This window comes from Excalfactoria chinensis, chromosome 16 (assembly GCF_039878825.1).
Source record: "Excalfactoria chinensis isolate bCotChi1 chromosome 16, bCotChi1.hap2, whole genome shotgun sequence".
NCBI lineage: Eukaryota > Metazoa > Chordata > Aves > Galliformes > Phasianidae > Excalfactoria > Excalfactoria chinensis.
Window position 1 is genome coordinate 3,917,878 of NC_092840.1, and position 24,874 is coordinate 3,942,751.

The 24,874-nt window shown below is 43.2% G+C and overlaps 1 protein-coding gene across 3 annotated transcripts in view; it reads left to right on the forward strand.

Annotated features, from left to right (window-relative positions):
* BCR (BCR activator of RhoGEF and GTPase) overlaps window positions 1-24,874 on the forward strand; it is an 87,206-nt gene that overhangs the window by 43,819 nt on the left and 18,513 nt on the right. For all 3 annotated transcript variants that reach the window (XM_072350629.1, XM_072350630.1, XM_072350628.1), the window contains exons 4-11: window positions 7,511-7,615; window positions 8,122-8,307; window positions 12,143-12,250; window positions 13,737-13,797; window positions 14,686-14,738; window positions 15,078-15,218; window positions 23,279-23,400; window positions 24,185-24,353. In XM_072350629.1, coding sequence (XP_072206730.1) covers window positions 7,511-7,615; window positions 8,122-8,307; window positions 12,143-12,250; window positions 13,737-13,797; window positions 14,686-14,738; window positions 15,078-15,218; window positions 23,279-23,400; window positions 24,185-24,353 — 945 coding nt within the window. The remainder of the gene's footprint in view (window positions 1-7,510; window positions 7,616-8,121; window positions 8,308-12,142; window positions 12,251-13,736; window positions 13,798-14,685; window positions 14,739-15,077; window positions 15,219-23,278; window positions 23,401-24,184; window positions 24,354-24,874) is intronic.

Here is a 24,874-nt window from a genome sequence, read left to right on the forward strand (position 1 = left end):
TTTATTTGTTTATTGTGTTTTTAATCTTGATAGAGAATCTACCGCTTGCTTTGGTACATAACTACCAACTGCTCCTTTCAGTCAGAAATCTTATATTTAACTTGATCTGTTTGTCTTTCAACTGTAGTTTGCCATTTTTATCCTTTTGCTTTCAAAACTGCAGAGCACTTCCATACCAAATTGGTGTTTCTTTGACAATCTTTGTCATCTGCAGACTTCTGGTTTCCCCACTTCATTCATAAAAAATACTTAATAGCACAAAAACAACTCTTAGTTTCTTCCTACTATATTTCTAAGACAGTGTAGCCAACCAGCCTTGAATTCCCAATTTTCAAATGACACTTTGAAATCTGTCATTTAAGTTGTTTAATTGGTGTTGGCTTTGTATTGTTCTCTCCTATTATTCAAAGTGTCATGGGAGAAGTTGATGGATATTTTACAGATATCAGTATACATGTAAATCAACACCTTAATCAGACAGTTTTATTTATTTTGTATCAAAATGTTTTCAAGAGTCTGACAATTTCCACAAACCGTTGCTATTTAGCCTTCATTTTATCCATCCTTTTATCATTCTTCATTGGTTAGTGTCGCATCATGTTTCCTTACTTCTTCCAGGATGAATGTTAGATTATAAAGACTACTTGAAAGTGTTCTTGTTCTTCTCCCCAAGGTCTCTTAAAGCATTATCAAGTTCATATATTGTTGATTTGCTTTATTTCATTTGAATATAGTGCATGGAAGCTAGCTAGCTGCTTCTGCTTTAGCCTATTAACTCTGAGATGCCCTTTTTCCCTTTTTTTAATTACTCAGGATGAGAATTGTGATACATAAGAGCCTTTTGAATGAAGAAATGATTATCAATAATTTCAAAAGCTCCAAAAATATTTTGATCTTGGCTTGAGATTTTCATGTTTCTTAGGTTAAAATGAAAATGCAGTTTGGCGTCATATGGCTGAGTCAAAGAACCCCTTGTCACACTGTTTGTAGCTGGAGGCCTGGAAGAGAAACTGCCAAATGTTCCATCTTGTTCTTGATTTATTTGAACATCACCTCATAAGCATTTAAGAGTAGATAATTTAGTGTTGTCTTAGCAATGCTAGAAGACTGCCTTTTAAAAGGAATATTACTTATAAACAGCTGCTTTCTTCTCCCTGACTATGAAAAGACGCTTTATTGTTTCCAAAAAATGGAGGGATGCTGAGGCAGATTAGACTTATGGTAATGAACCTCAACTGTTTCAGCTGATTGTGGCTGAAATTAGTCCATAACTGACAATGCTACTTATGGAGGAAGGTCCACAACAAGGAGGAAGAAATTACTGATTATGCAGTCCTGCCTTGTGCAGATTGCCTTGAGTCTTTATAGTCAATTTCAGTTGCACAATTGTCCTATGTTTAGTGTAGTCTTTCTGCATTATTTAGTGCATGTAGCCAATAGTACTTGCTGGATTCAGTATTTTATTGCTGTGTGTATGTGGGGCACTTTAAACTCAGTTATGAGTACACAAGTACTCATTTCCTTTGGACATGACCATTAATTCCAAATACTATTGGAATTCTATGCAGGCCTTAATTATCCTTGTAGTGTTCCTGTGAGATAAGAAGGTAGCATGTCCACTTATCACAGGTAATGAAGGCAGAGAGATTACAGGAAGTGATCTGCTAATTTGAGTCCTTAATGTTGAGATGCCTGATGTTACACAAAACCAAGTTCTAACTGCTAATGCGTTCTTTATGTTCAAAGATAAACTCCTTTAATTTCACTTGCAACCAGGGGCTAACAGCACTTCAGTCAGATGCCCAGATGAAAAGCATGCAAACAATGGTGTATTTTTGTTAATGTGATTATGACCAATTCATTTAGAATCACAGACTCGGCAGCATTCTGATGTTGTTCATTGGCCTTATTTGTCAGAATAGTCTTTCTTTTGGAGATCAGATCATTGATATCTGAACATTGAGAGCATTGTTCCGTGACATATTTTATATCAAAGGGATTTATATATCTATATATTTTTACCAACTGAGTAAATCCTTCTATATTCTGATAGCAACTGTAGTGTGGCAGGCTGGCCTCTATTTGGTTACCTAGCCAATGTAGAGAAGATGCAGAGTGACAAAGCAGTGTCTTGTTCCAGAAGAAACCAAGAGGATACCTCCTGGATCACCTGCTTTGGGGCTTTATGTTCCTCAGCCTGTGAGGTGACAGACTCCCTGTGTTCCAGGAAGTGAGGGCCACAAGCTGACCTCCAGAAGGTTGCTGTTCTTCTCAATCTTTGTCACCTAGGAACTATTTTCCAATTCCCCCTTCTGCTTGCATCATCTAAATAGACTAAAAGATGCTGACTGCTCTGCGTTCAAATTTTACAAATTCAGCTGCATTTTCTGTATTTCTGTTTCACCTACTTTGTGTCCATCACTCAAACATCTGCTCCTATCCAAGGAGGGTTATGAGGGACACCAGCCTTAGTTTTGTCTTTCATTGAAAGAGGATGTAAACAATGAGGGCATTTTTGATGTGCATCTCAACATCCCAACTTATTATTTTTGTAGTAAGGCAGCCTTAAAAGATGTTTGCATTGAGCAATCCAGGTTGTACCCCTCTTCTGGCTGTTCTAGAATCTCACACCGAGATGTGGAAGCATAAAGCCAGCACTTCCACCAAACTTTGTTGCTCTGAACAAGCCTGCAAGGGAGAGAGGCCTACAGATGCAACTCTTTCTTCTCCAGTTCTGGGCTGCTGATGGGCTCTGCCTGGCTGTACAGCCCTTCCTAAGGAGAGCTGGCACAGCAGTAGTGATGTTATAAAGAATGTTGGCTCCTGTCCCTGCTCCTTCCCCTGTGTGAGGCAAGATTGAATTGATTGCAGAATTTGCCCTGCCTAATAATCACATAGATAATAGGACAACTCCAGGCTGCTTGGCAGATGCTTTCAAAGATATTTAAGCTTTAAAAATTAAAATAAATGTTGTTGTTTTGTTTTTTTCCATAGTGTGTTAGTTTGTCTGTGGGAGTTTGAGATGTCCTTACAGGAAACCTTTCCTTTGTACGCGTTCATTGCATGACATATGAACACGCTGTACCAGAGGAAGGTCTGAGAGTTAAAGTGCCTTTTATATGCTCACTTTGAAGCACTGGTTTTCTTTACAGTGCTGTTGTGGCATCAACCACTTGGCCAAATCTTACACGTGGTGGTTTCTAGATTCTTAATCTCCGTTCTTTTAACATTTGCAATAAAGGAGTTATTACTGTTATTTTAAATAACAACCACAAACCTCTGAGCTCTTTAAAAAGAGTCAGGAAGAGCTGAAGTTGTCTAATCCTTGGAGCTAGTGAGTCTCAGGTTTGCTATAATTGGATACAACAAGCAGTGCCAACCTGCTTAGTAAACTGGAGTACTTAGGCTGACAAGCTGTAAACACATTCAAAACAGACATGGCTTCAGGCCAGCGTGCGCACGCTCTCTAGTATCTTTAATGCTACTATCTGCTAGTATCTTTAATGCTTTATCTACGATCTGGGAGGAGGTGGGAGGACTGCCTGCTCCAAGCTTTTTTAAGAAGAGGCAGTCAGCTCCACACTTAAAGACTGCCTCCTCCATTGAAGTAAGGAAGGTGATGACCTGGGTTTCTGGTGGATGACAGGATGGCCATGAGCCAGCAGTGTGCCCTCATGGCCAAAAAAGGTGGGAGGGCAAGGGGGAAAGGCTAGAAATGGATAGTTGCATAAAAAAAAGTAGGGACAAAATCAGAACGTGAAATACTAGTTAGACTTGTACTAGTCCAGAACATACTAAACAAGGCAGGTAGGAAGCCTACATGAACTGCTGACCACTTGGAATTATCTGCTCGGTGCTCCCACATCCTGCTGAGAACATCCCATCTGCATGTAGGTTAATAGGTGTATTTTGCCCCAGCTAATGTGGTCTTCTGGATGTAGTATCAGCTCCCTACCTTGCCACAAACAGCTCACTCGCAAGGGAAGTGAGTACCCAGCCGTGACAGACCTCCCTGGACCTGTGAACCTCCGGGTGATGCCTCCTAAGCTCAGGATGTTCCCTCTCTTAACTGCTGTTCTGCCTGCAGCACAGGAATAGAGCAGTCACTGAGGCTTTGAGGTTACAAGGTTGTTCTTTGTTCCCCTTCCTTCAGATATGGCCAAAGCAAAAATTGCCTGTGGTGCTGGGTGCATCATGTTGTTTTGTGCTCTAAGGGGAGAACAGAAGGACAGCATTGTGGTATCTTTGCTTGCTGATTGCTCTGGCTTGTTTTGAGCGTGCAGGTGAGCCTGTTTCCCATTCTGTAAGCAAAAAACATCGTGATACCAAATAATAAACTTGTTTTTTTCCCTGATTCTGGCACTAGTTCCTAGTGAATTTCTCAGTCATTGTACAAGTTTCGTGACAAGAATAACTTAAAAGCACCCTGAGGCTGCTTTCCAGAAGTTCTAGCAGCAAGAGCAGCTGTTTGGTGCATCAGATGACATTGTCAGAAGAGGCCATACCCAGCAGGAGGCTCATGTCGGGCACTGCCTCTCAGGGAGAAATACAGAATGGCAGCACAATGGAGACAGCAGCATGGTGTCCTATTGATCCCTGACAGCAGTAGGAGATCATTTTTTTTCACATTTGAGGAATCTGTGTGTAAATTGAAGGTATTGCATCGGGAACCTTGCAGTGTGCTCTGTGATTGTTGTATAAAACCCTCTGAGGGTTTCCTCAGCAACTGCTGCACTGTAGCTTAAAGCAGCTAGGCCTCGTTCGGACTGGCTGGATCTGAGGCTGTCGTTTTGTAAGCATTGTACTTGGAAAATGCTCCTATAAAAAGAGTTAGGACAATACTGTGGGCTTCTCAATGTGACCTTGTGGTAATAGCCAGGAAGGAGAGCCTGTAGTGTGTCCTGTGAGATGTTTCTCTCTCTGAAAGCAAATCTCTTTGAGAGGAAATTAACATTCAGGCAGAAAGTGCTGTCTCTGTCAGCTGATGGTGCCCAGCAAGAACTGGCTTATAAATTAAAGCTTTTATTTGTGAAGAGGAAAGCTGTTTTCAGTGCTGTAATGAAAACTGTTGTGTCACAGTTGTGATGGAGAAGTTTTGAATCATATAAGCTACTTGTCATCATGAGGTGGTCTTCACAGATGTTACAAACATACCCAGCTGGTTTTTAAGCCCCCACCTCCTCCAATAGAACGTGCTAGACATAATTACAGTGCTTTGTCAACACTGACCAGTTACTTCATCCTCAGCAGTGGAGACTTCAGAGCACTGTCAGTTGTTTTTTTGATCCTTCTCTGTGAAGCTGCACTTTTCTTTTGTAAACATGGTAAGAAGTTTTTGGAAACCCAGAAATCAGTGTTTGTCTTGCATCAGGTCTCCCAGGAGCTTCATGCAGGCAGCTAGATGTCCCTTTAAATGAAAGAGGTCTTTGTTAAACATCTTGGTGCTGTCTTTCTGGGTTAGATGCACATACGTGCCTAGCAGTGGTGCCTGAGTGGACATCCAGATGTTGCTGCTACAATCACAGAATGGCCTGTTTGAAGGGATCTCAAGGATCATGAATCTCCAACCCCACAGGCAGGGCCACCAACCTCCACATTTAATACTAGACCAGGCTGCCCAGGACCCCATCCAACCTGGCCTTGAACACCTCCAGGAATGGGGCATCCACTGCCTTTCTAGGCGGCCAATAAAAACTGTAAGGAACAGTCATAATGTTAGAGATTTTGGTTTGAGCTCTAAGAAATGCCATATATGTGCACAGAAATGTGTTGCAGCGTTCCTTTGTTCCTGTCACCACGTAGTTAGTTTGTCACTGGTGTTTTTCTTTAATCTTCTGCATGTGGCTGCTGAACTGTGAGTTCCTGGTTTCTCTGAGATGCCCTTTCAAGATTTTAAAGGGCACTGTGGTTATCACTGAACCTTGCTGAAAGGTGGGATGCAAAGACAAATGTTTTCCATGTCATACATAACGTGCACGTGCGTTTTACTCTTATCCTTAGAACAGCTTCTGTCTGTCACTTTCCTTTAAGAGGTGTTAGAGGTATTTGACACCTCACAAAATTTTTATTAACTAGTTGCTGCAAAGTCTTTTAGCCTAGAAAAGTAGCTTATGAAATGTAATGGAAGCATTAAAAAATCAGGGTTGTTATTGATGACACCGAATCCAAAAATATCTGGGAGCGTGAGGATCCGTTTCTTTCTTAGCGTGGTGCGTGGGCTCCAAGTTGCACTCAATGTGATAACTGCTGTAAGCTTACCTGTAACCAAGGTACCATAATGAACCTTGTATATACATCTGCAGAGTTCGGAGCGTAGGACTTGAAGTAGAGCTATTTAAAATCAGCTGTAGACAGGCTTTATATTCAGTCAATAGAGCGGAACATACTGTTCATGTTTCCTAATCCTTCTTCTGCTGAATTCAGTGGACAAAGGTTCCTGTAGGTATTAACAGGAGTAGGGTGGGGTCCATAACAGTCTACCCAAAGCCCTTGGAAGTATTTACTTATTTACTTTTTCAGATCTAATGACTGTCTCTGCTCTTGGAGTCTTTTAGCAACACAACAAGGGTGTGAAATAGGGTTGTTGGGTTTTGTTTTATTTTTAAGATAGTCGTTCATAGAAATAAAAAGTTGAAAATGAGACCTATAAAAAGGGGTGATGGTGGCACGTCATTATTTATAACCTCCATTGCTTGGCTTTCCTTTTTTTTTCTCTCTTCAGAATTCATGGGAATGCTTTATTTTATCAGGTTAGATGTTTTTCGGTTTCAAGAGAAAAAATACAATTGAAATGCAGAAAAAAGATTATTACTTCTCTTAAAACTTGGTAATGAACATCAGTGTTTGCCCATGGATGTATTTATTCTTCTCTTTTTTTTTTTTTCTCCAGTTGTTTTGTTTAAGAACTGCTTTATGGAATTCCAATAAGAAAACCAGCATGTGCAATCCAAGCAGTGCTGATTATTCAGACTTCTAACTAAAAATAGACCTTGTGCAAGCTGGCGGTGAAAATAACTTGGTGAATAGTAAAGAGTGGGAGAAAGAACAGCCATCTTAACAGCAATGTCAGGCTGTAGCTGCTCTGTATTCATGTGCATCTGTGTAGAAACAGGGAAGTGATCCTGTCTGTGTAGAGGAACACGTGGCTTTGGAACAAAATCATAGAGAATTCTCATGGGAGGAGAGAGTGAATTGCACATAGCCAAAAGTCCCTACAGTTCATTTAGAATAATAGATTTTTTTTAAATATAAAAGTTTTAAGTTTTTATTTATGTAGGCACCAAAGACAGATGACTAAAGCTATCATCTATAACTAAGTGCCATCACTTTCTGGTAAATAAAAATTATCTTTGATGTTTCTATGTCTGTTTCTAGAATCTTGACACTAAGCACAAGTTGTTTTTTATCAGCCTGTAAGTAAATACAATCTTTCTCCTCACCCCCTCCATCCTCATTCTCTCTTCTTTTGTCTTTTTTTGTTCCTTCTCCTCACTTAACAACTTCTTTATAGAGTGAGCCAGATCTGGAGAAAGGCCTGGAGATGAGAAAATGGGTCCTGTCAGGAATCCTGGCCAGTGAGGAAACCTACCTGAGCCACCTGGAGGCTCTGCTGCTGGTAAGCACTGCTACCTTTCCAGCACCAGTACTTCCCTATTTGCTGCTGCTTCCATCCAAAATTTCCCAAAACTTCACATACCTTGATTGTCAGTTCCTCAGTGCCAAAGGTACCTGTTAGCCTCTTCTCCATTTGAGAGAGAGAAGCTGAAGGAAAGGGCTGGATATGGCACATCCTAGGAGGTATTAATCTGATAGTGTTCAGGAACACTGTCAGTATTCAGTGCTAATTATTAGACACACTTCTCTATAGTTGGACAGAGATTGAGGGAACTGAGTGCAAAGACGTTTTAATCACATCATTAATGTTCTGGGAAGATCCACATACCAAAGGTGGCTGATCTCCGTGAGAGAATTTGCTAATGCTTAGCTTTCAGCAGCTACGTGCATGCAAACATCACTTATTAACAGGATGTAAAACAACTCTTTGGAAATATGTTTTGTAATGCGGCAAGGGTGAATGTACTTCGTTTGCATGGTAATGGTTTCCTTCATCTCTCATTTCAGCCTATGAAGCCTTTGAAAGCAGCTGCCACCACCTCTCAGCCTGTGCTGACTAGTCAACAGATTGAGACAATATTCTTCAAAGTGCCTGAGCTCTACGAGATCCACAAAGAATTCTATGATGGACTCTTTCCCCGAGTGCAGCAGTGGAGTCACCAGCAGCGTGTTGGAGACCTCTTCCAAAAGCTGGTGAGTTGGCCGCAGTCACTGAAGCTTCTCTTACCTCTCATTCATTTCACATGTGCTGCTGTAGCTTCTTCTGGTGATTTTGCATGGACTAGAGGGATGGAAATCTGTCCCTGGAGTGAATGACAGGTTTCTAGCTTTGCCTTACAGTGGAAAAAAATGGCTCTCTCATTGCTGTAAATTACAGATTCCAAGAAGCTATGATATTAATACAAATACAGTTTCACAGAAATGTTGAATCTCCAGGCTGTCTTCAGTGTCATCAAACCATTGACTTTACTGGAAGACTGAAGAATGGCAGTGTTTGCTCTCTCTCTTTTTCCTTTATTTTTTTTTTAAGTCTTTTAACACCAAAAGATAAATATTTCACCTTATTGCTGAGCTCTCTTGCACGTATTTCCCTTTTCTTTATGGTGCTTTGGTCTACACTGAGCTGCTTCTTTTATAGTGGTTGCCTTTAGCTTTGCTTTTCTAGCACTGTGGTGGCTTTGATATTCCCTTTGCAGCTGAGATGATGCAGTCAGTCTGATACTGAGACTTCTCCATGCAGCCTCAACAAAATTCTCTGAGTGCAGAACAGGCCGAAGTCATGTAGAGCATATTCCCAAGGCTGATCTAAAATTGCTGAGTTTCTGAGTCAGATGAAAAATTGTTTGCATTCTAGGAGATTCCTTTGGCCTCTTTTGCCTCTCCCCTAGAGCATGCAGAGAGCAAAGGATTAAAAGGGCTGTTTTTTCCTGTTAGAAAAGAAAAGAATCTCTGCATTCCTGAGGTGCCTCTGATTCTCAGGGTAGGAGTGACATTCCAGTGAGGGGTTTATTGGACAGGGAGCGCTCCTTACCAGGGTCACTCAATTGTTAGCAGCTGTGTAGCCCAGTACCAGCACCATTGCCTGCAGAGCAGGGGGAGAAGAGCCTGTAAGGGGATGTTTGCCATGCATGCTGGCAGCTCAAGATGAAAATATAGGAATCTGCTTTTCACTGCCAGCATGTTTAGGCCAGAAGGGATCAAGTTGATACCTTGGCCAGCAGCTCTGCATATGCAATTTAAGCATCTGATTTAAGAAGACAAAGCCAATTGCTTCTGGTTGCCAAAGTAATGATATACATAGGTATTCCGAAAGTAATGCCTCCTGTTTATTTCCATGAAAACTACTGCTTCGTATTCGCTGCCATGTCAGATGCCTTTCTGTCGGAATGCCCCTCTGCTGTCATCTGTTGCACAGCAACAGCATGTAACAGAATATTGGTGGGAAGGTTCAACCTCTACTGCTATTTAGGCCTTTGTTTAAAACCATTTCTTGCTGATGGTGGTTACAGGCCCTTCTGTGGCATTCTCATTTTTATCTTCCCTCGATTCTTGTGAGTTTGTAACAGAATTGGTGGTTTTGTTGGATTAGTATTGGAAGCAAAGAAACAAATTGACCTAGTGTGGGCAACTGAGCTAGCTTAGTGGTTTTGGATTCTGATGGTTTGGTACAGAGTCAGTGGGAACTGTGAACTCTTTGCTGGATGAAGTATAGCTCAGCATTTTTGGCAGAAGACAGACAGATCATCAGGCATTAGAAGATAGCTTTACAGGATATACATCAAATCTTTTGGAATAGGTTGCTTAGTTGTGGTTTTGTTGTACAATTTGTTGATAAAGACTGGAATCCTTGATGTTATCCCGAGGTCTCTGTAAACTTGAATTTTCTTTACCATCTTTTAAAATGAAGCAATGTAGATCGAAGCTAGTGCATGTCACGAGTTCTAGAATATCATGTGGTCTGGCACAAATCATCATCCATTTGCAATGTCTGTGGCTGTTGTTCCACCTTTTTCACAGTATTACAGAATGGTTGAGGTCAGAAGGGACCTCTGGAGGTCATCTGTTCCAACCTCCCTGCTCAAAGAAGGCCAGCAAAGCCGCCCAGAGCAGACTGCCAAGGACTGTGTCCAAGAGGCTTTGGAATATCTCCAAGGATGGAGGCTGCACAACTTCTGTGGGCGTCTTGTTCTGGTGCTCAGTCACCTGCACAGTAAAGAGGTGTTTCCTGATACTCAGGCAGAACCTCTTGTGTTCCAGTTAGTGCCTGTTGCCTTGTCCTGTCATTGGATGGGTTTTCCCGTTGAAACTAAGGAAAAGAGAGGGGGAAAAACAACATCAACAACAAAACCCATCAAGAATGTAGAAGTGAAACTTCTCGTGTCTGTGGGATATTTTGTATGATTTTTAGAAATAAATATTTAGCAAATATTCTCTCTAATAGTTTCTAAGAATGGAAAACCTTTCACCAAAAACCAATTAGTTTTGCCAAAGTTTATTTAGTTTTCATTATATTCTTTTTAATTGAAAAAGAAAAAACTTAAACTGGTATGAAAATTTGGGGAGCGTTACTGCTTTGATTGGAAGATCAGTTTTTAATGGAAAGGATGTTTTAATGACAGCAGGGAAGAAAAACAAAGCTTATAGAGCCTGTTCAGGAATAGCAGGAAATGAAAGAGCCATACAATAATGGAGAAACTCTAAATCTCTGCCTTGTCATCTGGCATCATCCAAACCTGAGTGTCATAAGCCCTGCAAGTGAGCAGTAATTCTGACAGCTACTTCTTCAGGGATTTGTGCCTCACTGGCAGCTGGGGCTGGGTCACCTCTGGCAGATTGGGCACAGTGTCTTTCAGCTTCAGTCATAAGCATGTTTTGTGGTATGAGAGTTTAGTCCACTACCTAGTCTTTCAGTAAAATTTGCCCCAGAAAATAGTCTTTGTTGGCTAAAGCTAACATTTGATGCAGCAAATGTTCTCCAGACAGTGCCTTTTTCTCATCCATCATCTCTTGCATAAAGCTCCAGAGAGAATGGAGAGAACACTGGTTATGGAAGAGACAGAGAGGAAAGGAGCACTGTCTGTGAGAAAGTTCACTGCTCTGCCTGTTGGACCTCTTGGGCAAAGGTGTCAGGGGAGGTGCAGAAGTGATAGGGTAAATGCAAGCTTTTCTGGTAACAAGCTTCTTTTAAGTAGAGTCTTTTACAGCACCCCACCTATTGGCTCGCTACTGACCATGCATTTGAAAGCACGTTCAAGCTGCTGAGGTGTTTACAGCACAGCCTGTGCAGCTCCGCAACATAAAAACTGCTCTGCGATCCAGACAAGCTTGGAAGCTACCCAGGGATTTCCCGAGCTGGATCTTTTGTTCTCTGGCACAAATATGGCTGCAGTTAATAAGCCAGAAAATGGGATCAGTGCTAGGGCTCAGTGATGATAATGGCTCATTACTGGACTCTGCTCCATCTTGATCTGGACCTAAGTGCTGCAGTCACTGCCTTCCGAACAAATTGTGCTCTGGATTTCTGCTACATTTTCAGCATCTTCCATCCTTATAGCAACGTTTGCTGATGCATGTATAGTTTAATATCTGGGCTTGTTTAGTGTGACCAACATGTGTGCAAAAGCCCCAGCTAGTAGCTTACTGGGGTCACATTTGTGCTGTTTGGCTGAATCATTCCTGTCTGATTCATATATTGTGGCAAACATCCAGCAGCTCCAGTTACATCAGTGAGCTAAAATATTAATAGATACTAATCTGGCAGTTAGAAGGGAAAAATAGATGGCAGTAATAAAGATGTGTCATCCTCACAGGCCAGTAAGAGAATCTGTTGAGGATATTTGGAGTTGGGTGTATGGAAGACCTGCCCTGGGTAAGCTTTTAACAGGTTAGAGATGTCCTTATAGGCCTGCTCAGTATTCCCTGTAGTTCTATGTTGTGAAGGAACGTGATCTGATCATTAGATACTCAGTCTGGCCATCCCAAACTCATCTTCCTCAGCATTTATTTGATTTTGTTTTGCTTCCGGCAGGCCAGCCAGCTGGGAGTGTACCGGGCCTTTGTGGATAACTATGAAGTTGCTATGGAGACAGCAGAGAAATGCTGCCAAGCCAATGCTCAGTTTGCTGAAATCTCTGAGGTAATGTCACGGTATTCAGACACATGAGCCATCTGAATCTGACTAATACCCTGCAATGTCACTTATCTGTTCAGCAAACTTTCAGCCCTGACTTCTGGAGGAGATTTGTGCTCCCTTAGACTCACTGCTTCAGCTTGCATTCTTACAGTGATTTATATTTTGGACTAATAGAGGTTATCCTGTAGAATGCCTTTATGTGCTGTCCCTACCCAGGAAATCTTGTCACAACAACTCACATTCCCGTGAGCTTTCCAGCTCTGTGCCACCTGCATGCATTTCTAGAAGGAAAAGTTGTTATTTGAGCTTCTCAAACATTGCTCTTTCTAATGATGATGCTTCCTTTAATGACTTGCATTATGCCTATCAGAGTGGATTTACAGGCTTCACAGGTTTGGAGGAGAGAAAATTCTCTGTTTAAAATGGCAAGTGTGTTAAGTGTAATCTAGATTATTTACCAGCTGCTCTGATTTCCTCTAAGAGGAGTACTTTGTATCAAAACATTTTGAAGATGTTTTCCAGGCTTCCCAGGCCACCAGTTTTGCTTGCAATGCATGGTCTCCTTGACTGTTTGCATTGCAGTCATCATATCTTGAAGAACTCAGTTGCCAAGAAAACGTGAACTTCATATCTGTATCCTTAAAAACAAGCAAATAAATAATCAGAGCTGAATAATACTGGTGGTTTTTATTGCTCTGAAAAAGCTAGAGTACTTTCAATATTGCATACCCCTTTAGATTTCTATGACTAAGAGGTAATATGAAACATTCCCTCTGTGAAACAAGGGAAGCAAGTCTTGCCTGTTGGGATCTGATGTACTACTCAACAGAGTGCAAGTTCTTCTATTCTCTCCTTTACTGAGGGTTTCCATTGGGTTCTGATTCTTTATCTGACTGCTTCTTTGCTCCTGTGGCATTAGCTTATTAGCAGAGCAGCTTCCTCTGCGCTTACTTTTCTCTCAGTACTGAAAGGCATTCCACAGAGTTTCCCATTTATTAACAGTATCAAAAAAAAGTCACAGGCATTTTTCCTTTTCTATTGTGAAAAAATAGCTGACTTCTCCAAGGTCTCCTAGCTCTGGGCATAGATAAGTATAATCAGGGGGTGCTAAATCCCAATCCTGTTCTGTATTTATTGGTGGTGTATACATGCTGTGATGGCTGCATTGTTATGGACATGCCTTTCTTTTGCAAGTGATTCCACCATCCCTGTGTTGCTTTAGGTGGTTCCTTCTTTTGTTGCTTCTCTACTGACGTGAACTCCTAAGGAATCTGATTATTATTTGAGATGTGTAGGTGCCTGTGTCGTGGCAATGGTGAAATTATCAAGAAAGCAAGCATATTTTTTCCTTCACTGATTTGAAGTGTGAGGGGGCTGTTCTCCAGTCATTCTTTGGCCCTTCTTTGGAGGAGCAGATAGTCTCTTACATTTCCATGTGATATTTCAAGGTGATTGACTGTCTGCTACGTGGGTTTTCTTTTTCTTTTAGAATCTAAAGGCTAGAAGCACAAAGGAATCTAAAGATCAGACGACGAAAAATTCCTTGGAAAGTGAGTGATCCATGCAGAGGATACTGGTTTGTCAGGACTGTGTGGGGGCTGTTGCCAAGCCTCCACTCTCACTTCTTTTTAAATGTTGGAAGGTTGTGGAGTCTCTGTTGGCTTTACATGGGAAATCAGTTCCCTTTTGCTAAGTAGTAGAGCTTCTGCATAGTAAATTGCATGTGTGCATGGGTGAGCTCCTGCCCAGCTTAAACCTGATGAGTCCCTTTGGGCATAACCAGGCTAACCAAAGGACTGCTGTGTTCTTAAGGAAACACCTACTACCCAATGTTAGCACAAACGTCAGCCTTGAAGTAATTGCTCTATTTTTTTTTGCCTTCTGTAGAGAGCTGAGCTGTCAAGCTCAGTTCTCATTGTGCTTGCCTTTATATGTATACACAGTAGAAGATAAGCTATGTTATATGAAGCTTCCATAATGATTAGCGTAAAAGCCAATCCCCTTCCTTTTTTGGCCTATTATCAGGGTTTGGAAGCACTCAACAGTGTCATGCTGAACTCCAGAAGGAGGGATGCACTGCCAACCTTTCAGGGACCTCCTTGGCAACTTTAAAAGAGTGCAAGGCCCGATTCTGACCTGTGGGACCAGGCAGGTTGCCAGGAAATTGTTGCAAGTGTTCTGTACAACTTTGTGTGCTCCTCATCCACTGTGTGACAGAGTATGCTCACAAGTGGGTATTTGTTTGCTGTAGAGCATGTTTCTTTCCTCTGTGTGTTCATGTGTATTTTACTGGCTGTGTAGCATGTTAACCTTGGAGAAGAGTTAATCATCAGTTAATAAACCTGTGCCTGTACACTCTGTGGCATCGGACAAGTTGTTCTGTAGGGGCTGCATTTAGGTACCTTTTTTTTAATGTTTCTGCTGTGTTTTTTTCACAGCTCTGCTGTACAAGCCAGTGGATCGAGTGACTCGCAGCACACTTGTACTGCATGTAAGTATCTGAAGGGAAGCTTTCCAACTTCTCTCTCACTTCCTATTTTCTTCTTCCCTCGTATTTTTCACTGAGCTGCAGCACTGCAAAAATTAAGCTGCTATGCTGGATAGGAGCCTCTTGTCTTTACACTGAGGAGAGGGAGCCCATGGTACCCTGGTAGGTCTTCGGTGATGTTATGAGGTGTGAAGTTGTTATTCTCTTCCTTTGTAGTTACAGCCATGCCGTAGAAGCCATGGAATATCTTCTCGGATAGCTTCAGTTTGGGACTGAGCTCTGGGGGCACTGCTTTCCAGTGCTGCTCATGATTCTGTTCTATGCTTGTGTTCTTGGTGGCAGGATTTACTCAAGCACACTCCAGTGAGCCACCCTGATCATCCACTCCTGCAGGATGCCCTGCGGATCTCACAGAACTTCCTTTCCAGCATCAATGAGGAGATCACTCCTCGTCGGCAGTCTATGACTGTAAAGAAGGGAGAGGTGAGTCATCTTGCTTCCATTATTTTTTCAGCTCCTAAATACTGGTTATGCCTTTGTGGAGCAGGCTGGGAACCTGAGCTATTCATTTGTTTGTTGCTAAGAAACAGTTTATGCAATGTCCTTGTTTTCTAAAGGATATTGTACAGCTCCTCTCTGTTTTCTGCTTGGAAAACAGTTTCGAAACCCAGAGGAACAGAATGATTAGAGTTTTGTCCTTAGCACTGTTATAATAATTTGTCATACATCATTTTTATGATGCATAGTTATGCAGTCAATGGATCAGTATTTTACCTGCAAACACAAACCAAACAGGAAGTTTAGGAAGAGGAAAAGATGGGGGAATATCAGAAATGATAACAGGTTAGGAAATGCTACGTTCTAGAATCTGAATTTATACCATAAGACTCATTTTTTTGCATCCTTGTTTCTAAAGGACAGTGTTGTAAATGGGACAAGGAAGCAAAACAAATGAAATGGACTGGGAAAGCTAAGAGGGATGTTAAAATCCTACAGGTGTGGTACAGTTCTTCTTAGCTCTGCTATGAGTTTGAATATGCCCAAGAAGCTCTAAGATGTGGAATTCCCTTACCTGCATGTCGTGCTGTGCATGGAAGACATAAGCCTACACAGCAGTAAACCTCTGTGTGCTTCAATGGGCTTGATTCGTATGCCTTGTAATTTCATTAGGTGACAGTTCAGTCCTTCCTGATGAGGGCACACTGGGACTGACAGAAGTACTAAGAGACAGGAGGATGTAGGAGATTGGACAAAAGAGAGGTGCAGCTCAGATAATAAATTTGTAAGAGGAATTGTGGCAGCATGCTGAAGACACTGGCTGATCAAAAGTGACCCAAATTACCCTGTACAAAAACATCTCCTACAAAGCCCAGGAGATCGCTAACATACCACAAACCTTCATGATGTATTCCCAAATCCTGTCAGCTAAACATACTTGCTTTTAGCTGTTAAACTGATAATCAGCTGACAGAGATCAGCTAGAAGCCACAGTACTGGAAATTAGGTGTACTGTTCGTCTGCAGCTCTTTTTCCTATTCTCATTTTGTTAACTGAGGAAGGCTGCAGCTGAGAAGAGGGGAGACTGAGTAATTGAAAGCTGAAATGGAAGCTCAAAATCGTCAGTCACCAGGGCCTGGAGATAGTAGATAGCCTCATTAAAGCGGATGCTGATTGAGTCCCAGCAGAAGATGCAGGCTGGAATGCCCCCTTGCAGGGGAGGGAGCACTTTGTGTTCTCCAGTTGTCTGTCAGCATCTCAATGAAGGATGCAGGCTTTGGAAAGTGTCATGCAGAATCCTAATGAAGTGCCAGTGCACAGGCAGTGGGGGTGACTCGAGAGGATAATCCCGATGATCTCTTTTTGGAGCAATATGTTTGTCAGATCTTACAAAGCAGGAGGGGACAGGCCTATCGGAATTGTGCTCAGCAGGGCTGTTCACAATCTCAGGGGTCCTGTAGTGCTTTTGTGTACGATGGAGGGAGAGAACATATCGAAGGAGAGGGCTGTAGGTGTGCTGGAGGAAACTGGAACCCTTTGTGCTCTGCCTCAGTGAACACTGCTTGTACTGAGCCCAGGGAATAAAAGAACTTGCTTCTGATGTTTCCCAGCCTGTCTTCCATTCTGGGAAGCTGAATGTGGATACTTTCTCCAGTTGTTTAAGACAAATATTCCACTTACTTTCCAATCAGTAACTGTCTGGAGGGCAGCTATGTTCATTCTTTGCACAATAATCCAGAGGCAGAAGCAGGCTTCCAACTGCTTTGTGTGGGTTAGTGATAGGTGTTGCTTCCTACAGGCTACTCACCTTGGGGTCATAGCTGGGTTTTGTTTATGCCTGTACATTTTTCCCTTTCTCCTCCCACTCCCCTTGCTTATGCTTCCCCTGGGGTGACAGGGCAGTGTGCAGTTTGCATTTCCTAATTGACTACCCTCAATACATAATGCATTTTTTTTATGTGAACGAATCACCAGCTTGCTTTGATAGCTTTTTTTCCCCTTCATTATTTGTCTTACTCCCCTTTGAAATTTCCTTGGTGAAAAAGGAGGAGGGAAAACAGCATTTTCCCCTCGTGCATTGCCTAGGTGCTGATCTCAGTTATCTTTTTCAGCCAGTCCTTGCCTTTTATGTTTCCTCCTTGGGGTGCATCATGGGGAGGAGTCAGATCTCCTTTTCTCCAGCTCTTCTTTTCAGGATCTCTTTGAACTGGGGAAAGCAGCGAGTGGCTAATCTCCCTGGTGACAGGCTGCTAAGAAGAGTGCAGGTCGAAACATAGAACAAGCTCACGAACAGTCTTGATCTCTTTTGCAGAAGGCTGTTCCCTGCTCTGTGAGCACTGGCTCACACTGACCTGCCTGCTGCCTTCCTGAGTGGCATCAGATATCGTTCCTGCACATGAGCACCCAAGTCCTGCTTCTCATGGCAGGCTCTGTTGCTAGTTCTGGGGTTATGCATGTAAACTGAAGGTTTTCTGTGCTGCATGAACATGATTTAATCTGCTGGGGCTGAATGAATATTTCAAACACTGCGAGGAGATGAATGCAAGGGGAGTAAAACCATTCACTGTGCAGACAGAAAGGGCTGTAACAGGGGAGGGAGGATCAATGGGCTAAGCCTACAAGCCAAGATGGAGGGAATATTGCACATAGTTTGGCCCTTGCTGCTGGTCTGGCTAACAATAACTAGAGTTCTTTGTTTTGTGGTTTGCTGGGGGCTGCTGGCACAGAGGAGTTAGGATAGCACCAGCCCCATCCTGTTTGGTTTGTGAGTGGTCCACTCAGTGTACTTGTGTGGTGTTTGGGAAGGCAGCAGCAGCCCTGAATTTGGCTAGCAGAGCATGGGAGTCCTGTGCTGAGGAGAAGAATGCGTCATGTTCCTCTATGATCTGCAGAAGGGTTTGGATATGTCCTTACAATAAGACTCAAAATAAAGGGAGAAATGTGGGGGAGGAGTAAAGGCTTTGCAATTTTTGATGTCTCTTCTGCTCTTGCCTGGAGAATTTCAGACCCAGCTCAGTCTGTACCTCTCAGGAATGGCTTGAGCCTTTTGTAGATGGCAATACAGGGGAGCCAGGAGGGATTTACTGAATGCTTTTTCCAGACTTTCAAATCTGTCCCCCTTCGGCCTGATCCGTGCCATTCTCTTGCTGCTCCTTTTCTTCCCAGCTTACTACTTCTGTAATTTTACTTCTTTACATTTTTGATATTTTATCTGCAGATATCTACTTCACCAACTCAGAACAGTTTCACAAAGGGAGGAGAGAAGGGATCTGAATAGCACAGTACCCTCTGACTCAGAAAGGGAGTGTGGAGAGTCTTGCACCCCTTAAGACCATGGAGTAGACCTCTTATTTGCTCACGGCTGACCCTTCTCCTCCTCTATTATTTCATCTAGAGAAGCAGGAAAATAAGTGCTTTGAGATTAAGTATGTACAAACATTATATGCCAGAAGGGAGTTATAGCTCTTCCAGACTTATTAACAAACGAGCTCTGCAGATTTTGTGTTTCTTCTCAACTGAACCTAGATGCAAATGACTGTTGGAGCACGTGTCGTCTTTCCCTGCCAAGATTTGTGTTTCCAGCTAATTTGGCCCATTCTTGTAAAGCGGAGGTTAACAAAACTGTGAAGTTCATTTGGGAAATGTGTGTTCCATCCTTGGGTGCGTCTATCTTGTACTCTTTGCAGGGTGTTGTTTCAGGACACTTCAAACTAATCGTAGTGGTGGTGGCTGCCATTCTGCCTCACCTGTGGCTGCACACTCCTCTTCTCTTTGGAGTGTTAGCATTGGGATTTGTGTGATCCCACAGTGGTATGGAGGAATGGAGCTACCTGAAAAGTAAGCCATTTCTTTGTTTTGGGTCACTCTACTGACTGAGTAGCTTTGTGTCGTTTATCCTCAGCATCAGTCTTTACGCAAAGAGAGCAGAAGGGCTGTACCTTCTGGTAATAAGTCCCCCCAGCTCATATTTTGGATCAGCTCGTGCTGCTGTGGACCTTCCCCTCCTGCCCTGCAGAAAAGAGGTTGTTGGCAGATTACCTTGTATCTAAACAAGGCTTGTAACTGCAAGCAAGAAACTGGCTTCTGTTTGACTTAGAGTAGGAGAGGAGGTTTGCAAGGGTGCAGAAGTGCAAAGAAAAGCCTTTGGAAAGCTGAGGACTAAGCCTAGATGCGGGCAGGCATGCACAGCTCTAGGCCTCGTGCCTGCTTCTCCCGGAGCCCTGGGGCAGGTGTTGACAATAGAATACTTAAAAATACTCTTGGATGCTTCACACTCTGCCTCACAGCTGGAGTCAGAGAGTGACAGAAGCTTGGGAGGAAAAAAATAAAGGAAAAAAAAAGCTATTAAATATTCAAAATGTAGCCAAGGTATCTCTCTAAGCACAGAATCGCTTAATTCTACAACGCTGATCTAGAAACATACGCACACACAAGGAATCATTTTCTTCCTACACTGCAGAAAGCCAAACCACCTCTTCCTCACTGACATATGCCAATACCCATCTCCTGCTTTTACCCTCCTCCTCCTGCATCACACATGTTCCAGTCTTTTCAGGGGCTCTCACCCACGCACGCTGCTGCTGTCACCACGTTGGATGAGCTCTTTCCTTGGCTGTCACGTGAGGAGACGGCCCTTTGTACAGCTGTGGTTCTGGATGAATGTGTTCTTAAATCCCACTTCTTCTAATGTGTTTCAGACAGGCTGATCTTCTGCCACACTTCTTGGAGTTAAATGGTACGTGACAGCAGCAGGGTTTATCATATACAAATAGCACAAAAACGCTGTAGAATGAATAGATGAGCATGTTGGTGGCAGAGAAAGATGCTCGCTGGCAGAGGTAAGAGGAGGACAGCAACAGGCAATGCAGAGAGGATATCCAAGCACTGAAGGACATAAAGGGGGTGCTTTTCTGTCTGGGACACAGAGATGGGTGAGAGAAGAAGCAGCTAAAAACATGGAGAAGAAAGCAAGGTCTAGAAAGGAGACTTGGGGCTTGTATTGAACCAATATAGGAGCATAGCAAAAGCCTCTGGAACGTGATGGATTGTTTCTCTCAGACCTGCTGAACCCTCCTGGCAAGTTGACTCATTTGCAACAAAGGATGTGACCCTTTGCTGGGAGTGCTCCTCTGTGGCTCCACTGATGCTGAGCAGCCTGGTGCACGCTTGTTGTGGCCAGGCCTAATGAAAGTCCTGTTTTCCCAGAGAAGCTGGTAGTTAGACCTAATATGAAGCTCCACACCCTTGTGAGGACACCTTTCCTGACTTGACCCACAAACTCTTTCTCCTCTCCTCATTAGATCCTTGGTTGCTCATTGTGGCAGTATACCTTTGCTCCAAAGGGGAAACTTTCCCCCTGAGTGAGAATAAATGAAGAATGACAGCTCTGGGAAGCTTAGTGTTTTCCCGAGTGGCTGACTAGCATACATCCCTTTCACCTCTTTACTTCTGTTCCAAGCAAGCTTAGGAAATATACCCTTGTCTTCTTTCCACGCAGCTCTATTTCTGAGATAACCTGCTGCCAAAAACTTTTGCTGCCTCATGGAAGTCCTATGTCTTGTTGATCTCAATATTCATACCTCAGAGTGCCAGCCAAAATAAACTCAGTGCAAACAAGTAGTACCTTGGTCCCAGGTGGGAAGTACAAAGGCTTTTGAATCACACCCCTGATTTGGTATCATGTAGCTGAGCTTTCTGCTTGGATTTTAGGGAGATGTGGGACAGAGAGCATGACTGCTTGGAGAAAGTCTGCCTGGATGACAGCAGCCAAAGGCTGTGCAATGAAGTGCAAATTTAGAAGGCAGAAAGAGGGATCACCAAGTGGACCAGGAAGGCTGTGTGGAGCCCTGCTGCAGGATTTGCTGTTGGACTCTTCTTTGTGGAGGCTTGGCACTAAGGCCTGCAGTTACTGTTCCCTCTGCATGGGCTTCCCATCACTGAAGGAAATTTACCTTCAAATTACTGTGGTTTAGGCAAACAACGAGCAGAGGTTGGGCAGGCAACAGGAAGCAATTCTCATTGCCCCAAAGGAGCTGAGCTGAGTTGCAGCATAATTAATATGCATCAGATCTAGCAGCCCAAGATCAGGTTTGGGACTTGTTCACAAAATCTCTTTCTCTGCTTCATTATTGCTTCCAAAAGAAATTCTTTGCAGCTGTGAAGAGTGGTTTTGCTACTACCAACATGCCTCTTTCTTCTTATTTATTATATAATAATAGTATTGTAGTTTCCTGCCTGGCACTTTGGGAAAGGTGCAGCTTTTGCTTCTCCCCACTGACTCTTGGGGCCTTTGTGTAGTGGCAGGCAGTCCCGAGGTGAGATGCTGAAATACTGTCTGTGCTTCAGCAGCTTGTGGCTGCAGGAAAATGCAGTCTCAGTCTGTGTCAGGAAGTTTAGAGCAGACTAGAAACAAGAACTGTGACTGCAAGGACATTTCTCTCCCGTGTGTTTCCTGCTGTGCTGCCTGCTGGGGTTGGGGCTGATGTGGTTTGTTTTCATTTTGGAGAACCAGGATGGGAGGGATGGTGGGAGGAAGGAGAAGGAATTGCGGGGGTTTGCACTCCCACACCCTCTGCAGTAAACATGCTGAAGGCTTGTTAAGTCATGCAGCAAGTAAAACCCATGAGACACAACCCTGAGAAACTGAGGCATCAGTTCTGGTTTGAATGTCTTGACCTTGCTGAGGCTAAACGCTTTCCTATTGCACACTGCTGCACAGCTGAGCAGGACTGCCTCTTGGCAAAGGACAGATTTTGCATATGAGTTTCCTGCAGAGATGCTTGTCCTACTGACAAGTCGTGCGTGGGCCTGGAGGGGGCTGACAGTGACAGAGCAGAAGGGGATGTTGTTGGTTAGTGCTGAGCAGTGTGAGCTGATCTCTCCTTTCTCCAACCATGGTGCTGTCTTGGCATGTACAGTGTGTAACGTCACTCATTGGTGTCAGCAGGCCACCCTCTTAGCTGGAGTAACAAGTAAAAGTACTGTGGGTGAGGAAAAAGCATCTTAGGAAGCCTGTGTGCAGAAGCTGATGGTGGCTGCTTGGACTGGCTGTGAGGCAAACTAACACTGACAGTTAGACTTATTTGTGGGAATAAAATTGGTCTAAGTGACATACCCTTGGCTTCCTTTGGAAAATCATTGGGAGGTTTCTATTCAGCGTGATGTGCACTCGGACTCCTATTGATTCTGACATCAGAACAGAAGGCCTGGGCATAGTGGAGGGCTTGAAACTCCTGTGTTTGTCACTGGTGACAGCACAGACCAATCTTAGTGCCACTGCTTCAGCCTTTTTGTCTGTCAGATATGGAGTCCCTGTAGGGGAAGAAGGGAAAAGATGCTTTTGCCCTCCAATGTATGCCTGTTATTTAGGAGGTTTTAAGTCTCCTGGGAACTAGAAATAGGAATAAAGGCATCAAGGTTATGCAATTTATCTGTATCTTCTGGGTTTGGGGAATATTTGATTTGTTTTATTAATTATTTAGGAGGAAAAAAAAGCTTTTAAAGCTTTTAATAGGTGTGGGGTGGGGGCATATCCAGATGATCCTGTTTAAACACAAACAGGTAAGGAACTACAGAGAAATTTGCTAGATACACATTTTGTATCTGGCAAATGCAAAGTGGAGGTAACTTGAGCTGAATTCAGTAGGTAAATAATGGGGGATGTCTGGACAGAAAAGTGGTGTTTGCTGCTCTCTGCTGGTGTGAAAGGGGGATGCTGTGATGATGGCCCTTGGGTACTTAAAGCTGGGCAATGACTCACCATAAGTAACACTTGGTCTCAGAGGCAGGTGATGGAAATAAACCTCAGCCCTGAGTTGGCACCTGATGAATAAAGCCATTTTTGCCCTTGAGAGAGAAGGCAGCAGCAGGGAGCGGAGCTCACAGCAAGGAGCATAGAATGGCCTTTTTTTTTCCTGAATGGGAACAATTTATTGAATTGGCTCTGGTAGGAGTCAGGTATAAGGAGTGTGTTGCTGAGGGAGGCTCAGTGCTTTATCTGGGGTCCTTTCTTCACTAACTGAAACATTTTCTCTGTTTTTCACCAGCACCGGCAGCTGCTGAAGGACAGTTTCATGGTGGAGCTCGTTGAGGGGGCTCGCAAACTACGTCACGTCTTTCTTTTTACTGATCTGTTCCTGTGTGCCAAGCTCAAGAAGCAGATTGGAGGGTGAGGTTTCCCTTCTGGTCTGTGTGTTTTGCGTCTCAGCTTCAGCAGAGTCCTGAGTTCAGCCAACAACAGATGAATATGAATACTCCAGTCCTGGGTAACTGGAATCTATAAAATGTAGTTGGAGAAAGTGTGATCAACAGGGATGTCCTGTCCATCATAGCAGACTGTGGCTCTGAGAAACTCCTCTCCTTTCTCTTCTCAAGTTGCTGATGCCCTTTTTGAGGCATGCACTTCCAGGGTGAAAAAGAGAGTAAATAGCACGGAACGTTAAAAGAACATGGACAGGGTATTCTGGTGAGAGCACTGTGGAATGGCTGTCACAAGGTGTAGTTTTCTTTTGGTTGGGTTACACCGATGTTTGTGCTGTAACACTTGACCATCCCAGCTCAGGCAGGAGAGACCTGAGCTTAGACCACAGGCTGCCAACCATTCATACATGTGGCTTTGCTTTCAAACTCTACCTCTATGGAGGCTTTGAAGAAGCAAAGCAGAGGATTAAAAGGGTGTGCAAAAGATTTTTGTGGGTTTTCTTAAGGGCAGAAGGAACTAGGTAACAAAACAGTCTATTTTGTTGTGCACTGTGCTGGCAATTGGCCCTTCTTGGCTTTCTAACTGGAAAGCAGCCTTTTACCAGATATATTTTTGATGTGGAAGTCATAAAGAATCTATATCTTATGAGGATAATCTAATCTAATCTAATGAAGAAAGACCTGTAGGAAGAGGGAGTGAGTGTTTACCAAGCACCAGTAAGCAATAAAGGTTTGGACCTTCTGTCTTTCAGAAAGAGCCAGCAGTACGACTGCAAATGGTACATCCCACTCACTGACCTTAGTTTCCAAATGGTGGATGAGTCTGAGGCAGTGCCCAACATCCCACTGGTACCTGATGAGGAACTGGATGCCATGAAGATCAAGATATCACAAATCAAGAATGATATCCAGCGTGAAAAGGTAAAAAAACAAAACCTGTTGAGCATTCCATCCCACATACAGAACAGACTCAATAACTGCTGAAATGCTGATAGAAGCAACATTCCCAGAGCTGCTCAGAATGGAGAATCCTGCTAAAACAGGCTGTTCAGCAGAGATCTGTGGTGCAGCTCAGTTATCAGTGATATCTAAGGATGTTGCACAGCCCATCATTGCTCATCCTGGTGCACTGCTTGTATGATGGCCTCCTCTGAAGGAGGCCGAAACAACAAAAGATGCTGTATTGCTTCTCTGCTTACATGGATCTGCTTGTGATTATTTCCAGGCATTTATGTTGAAAATGGAGCTCTTATGTAATAGATGTGAGAAAGGCTGGGAGTGTAGCATACCAATATGTGGAAAGTCTGGCATCTGACTGTCGGAGTTTGATCCTCGTTTCCTTTAGAGGGAAGGGACTGCATGTCTGTGCGTTGGTGTAAATGGGAGCAAGTGTAGGAGAATGATGTACGTGTCCTCTGTCTCCCTTTCTCCCCCACCGTTCA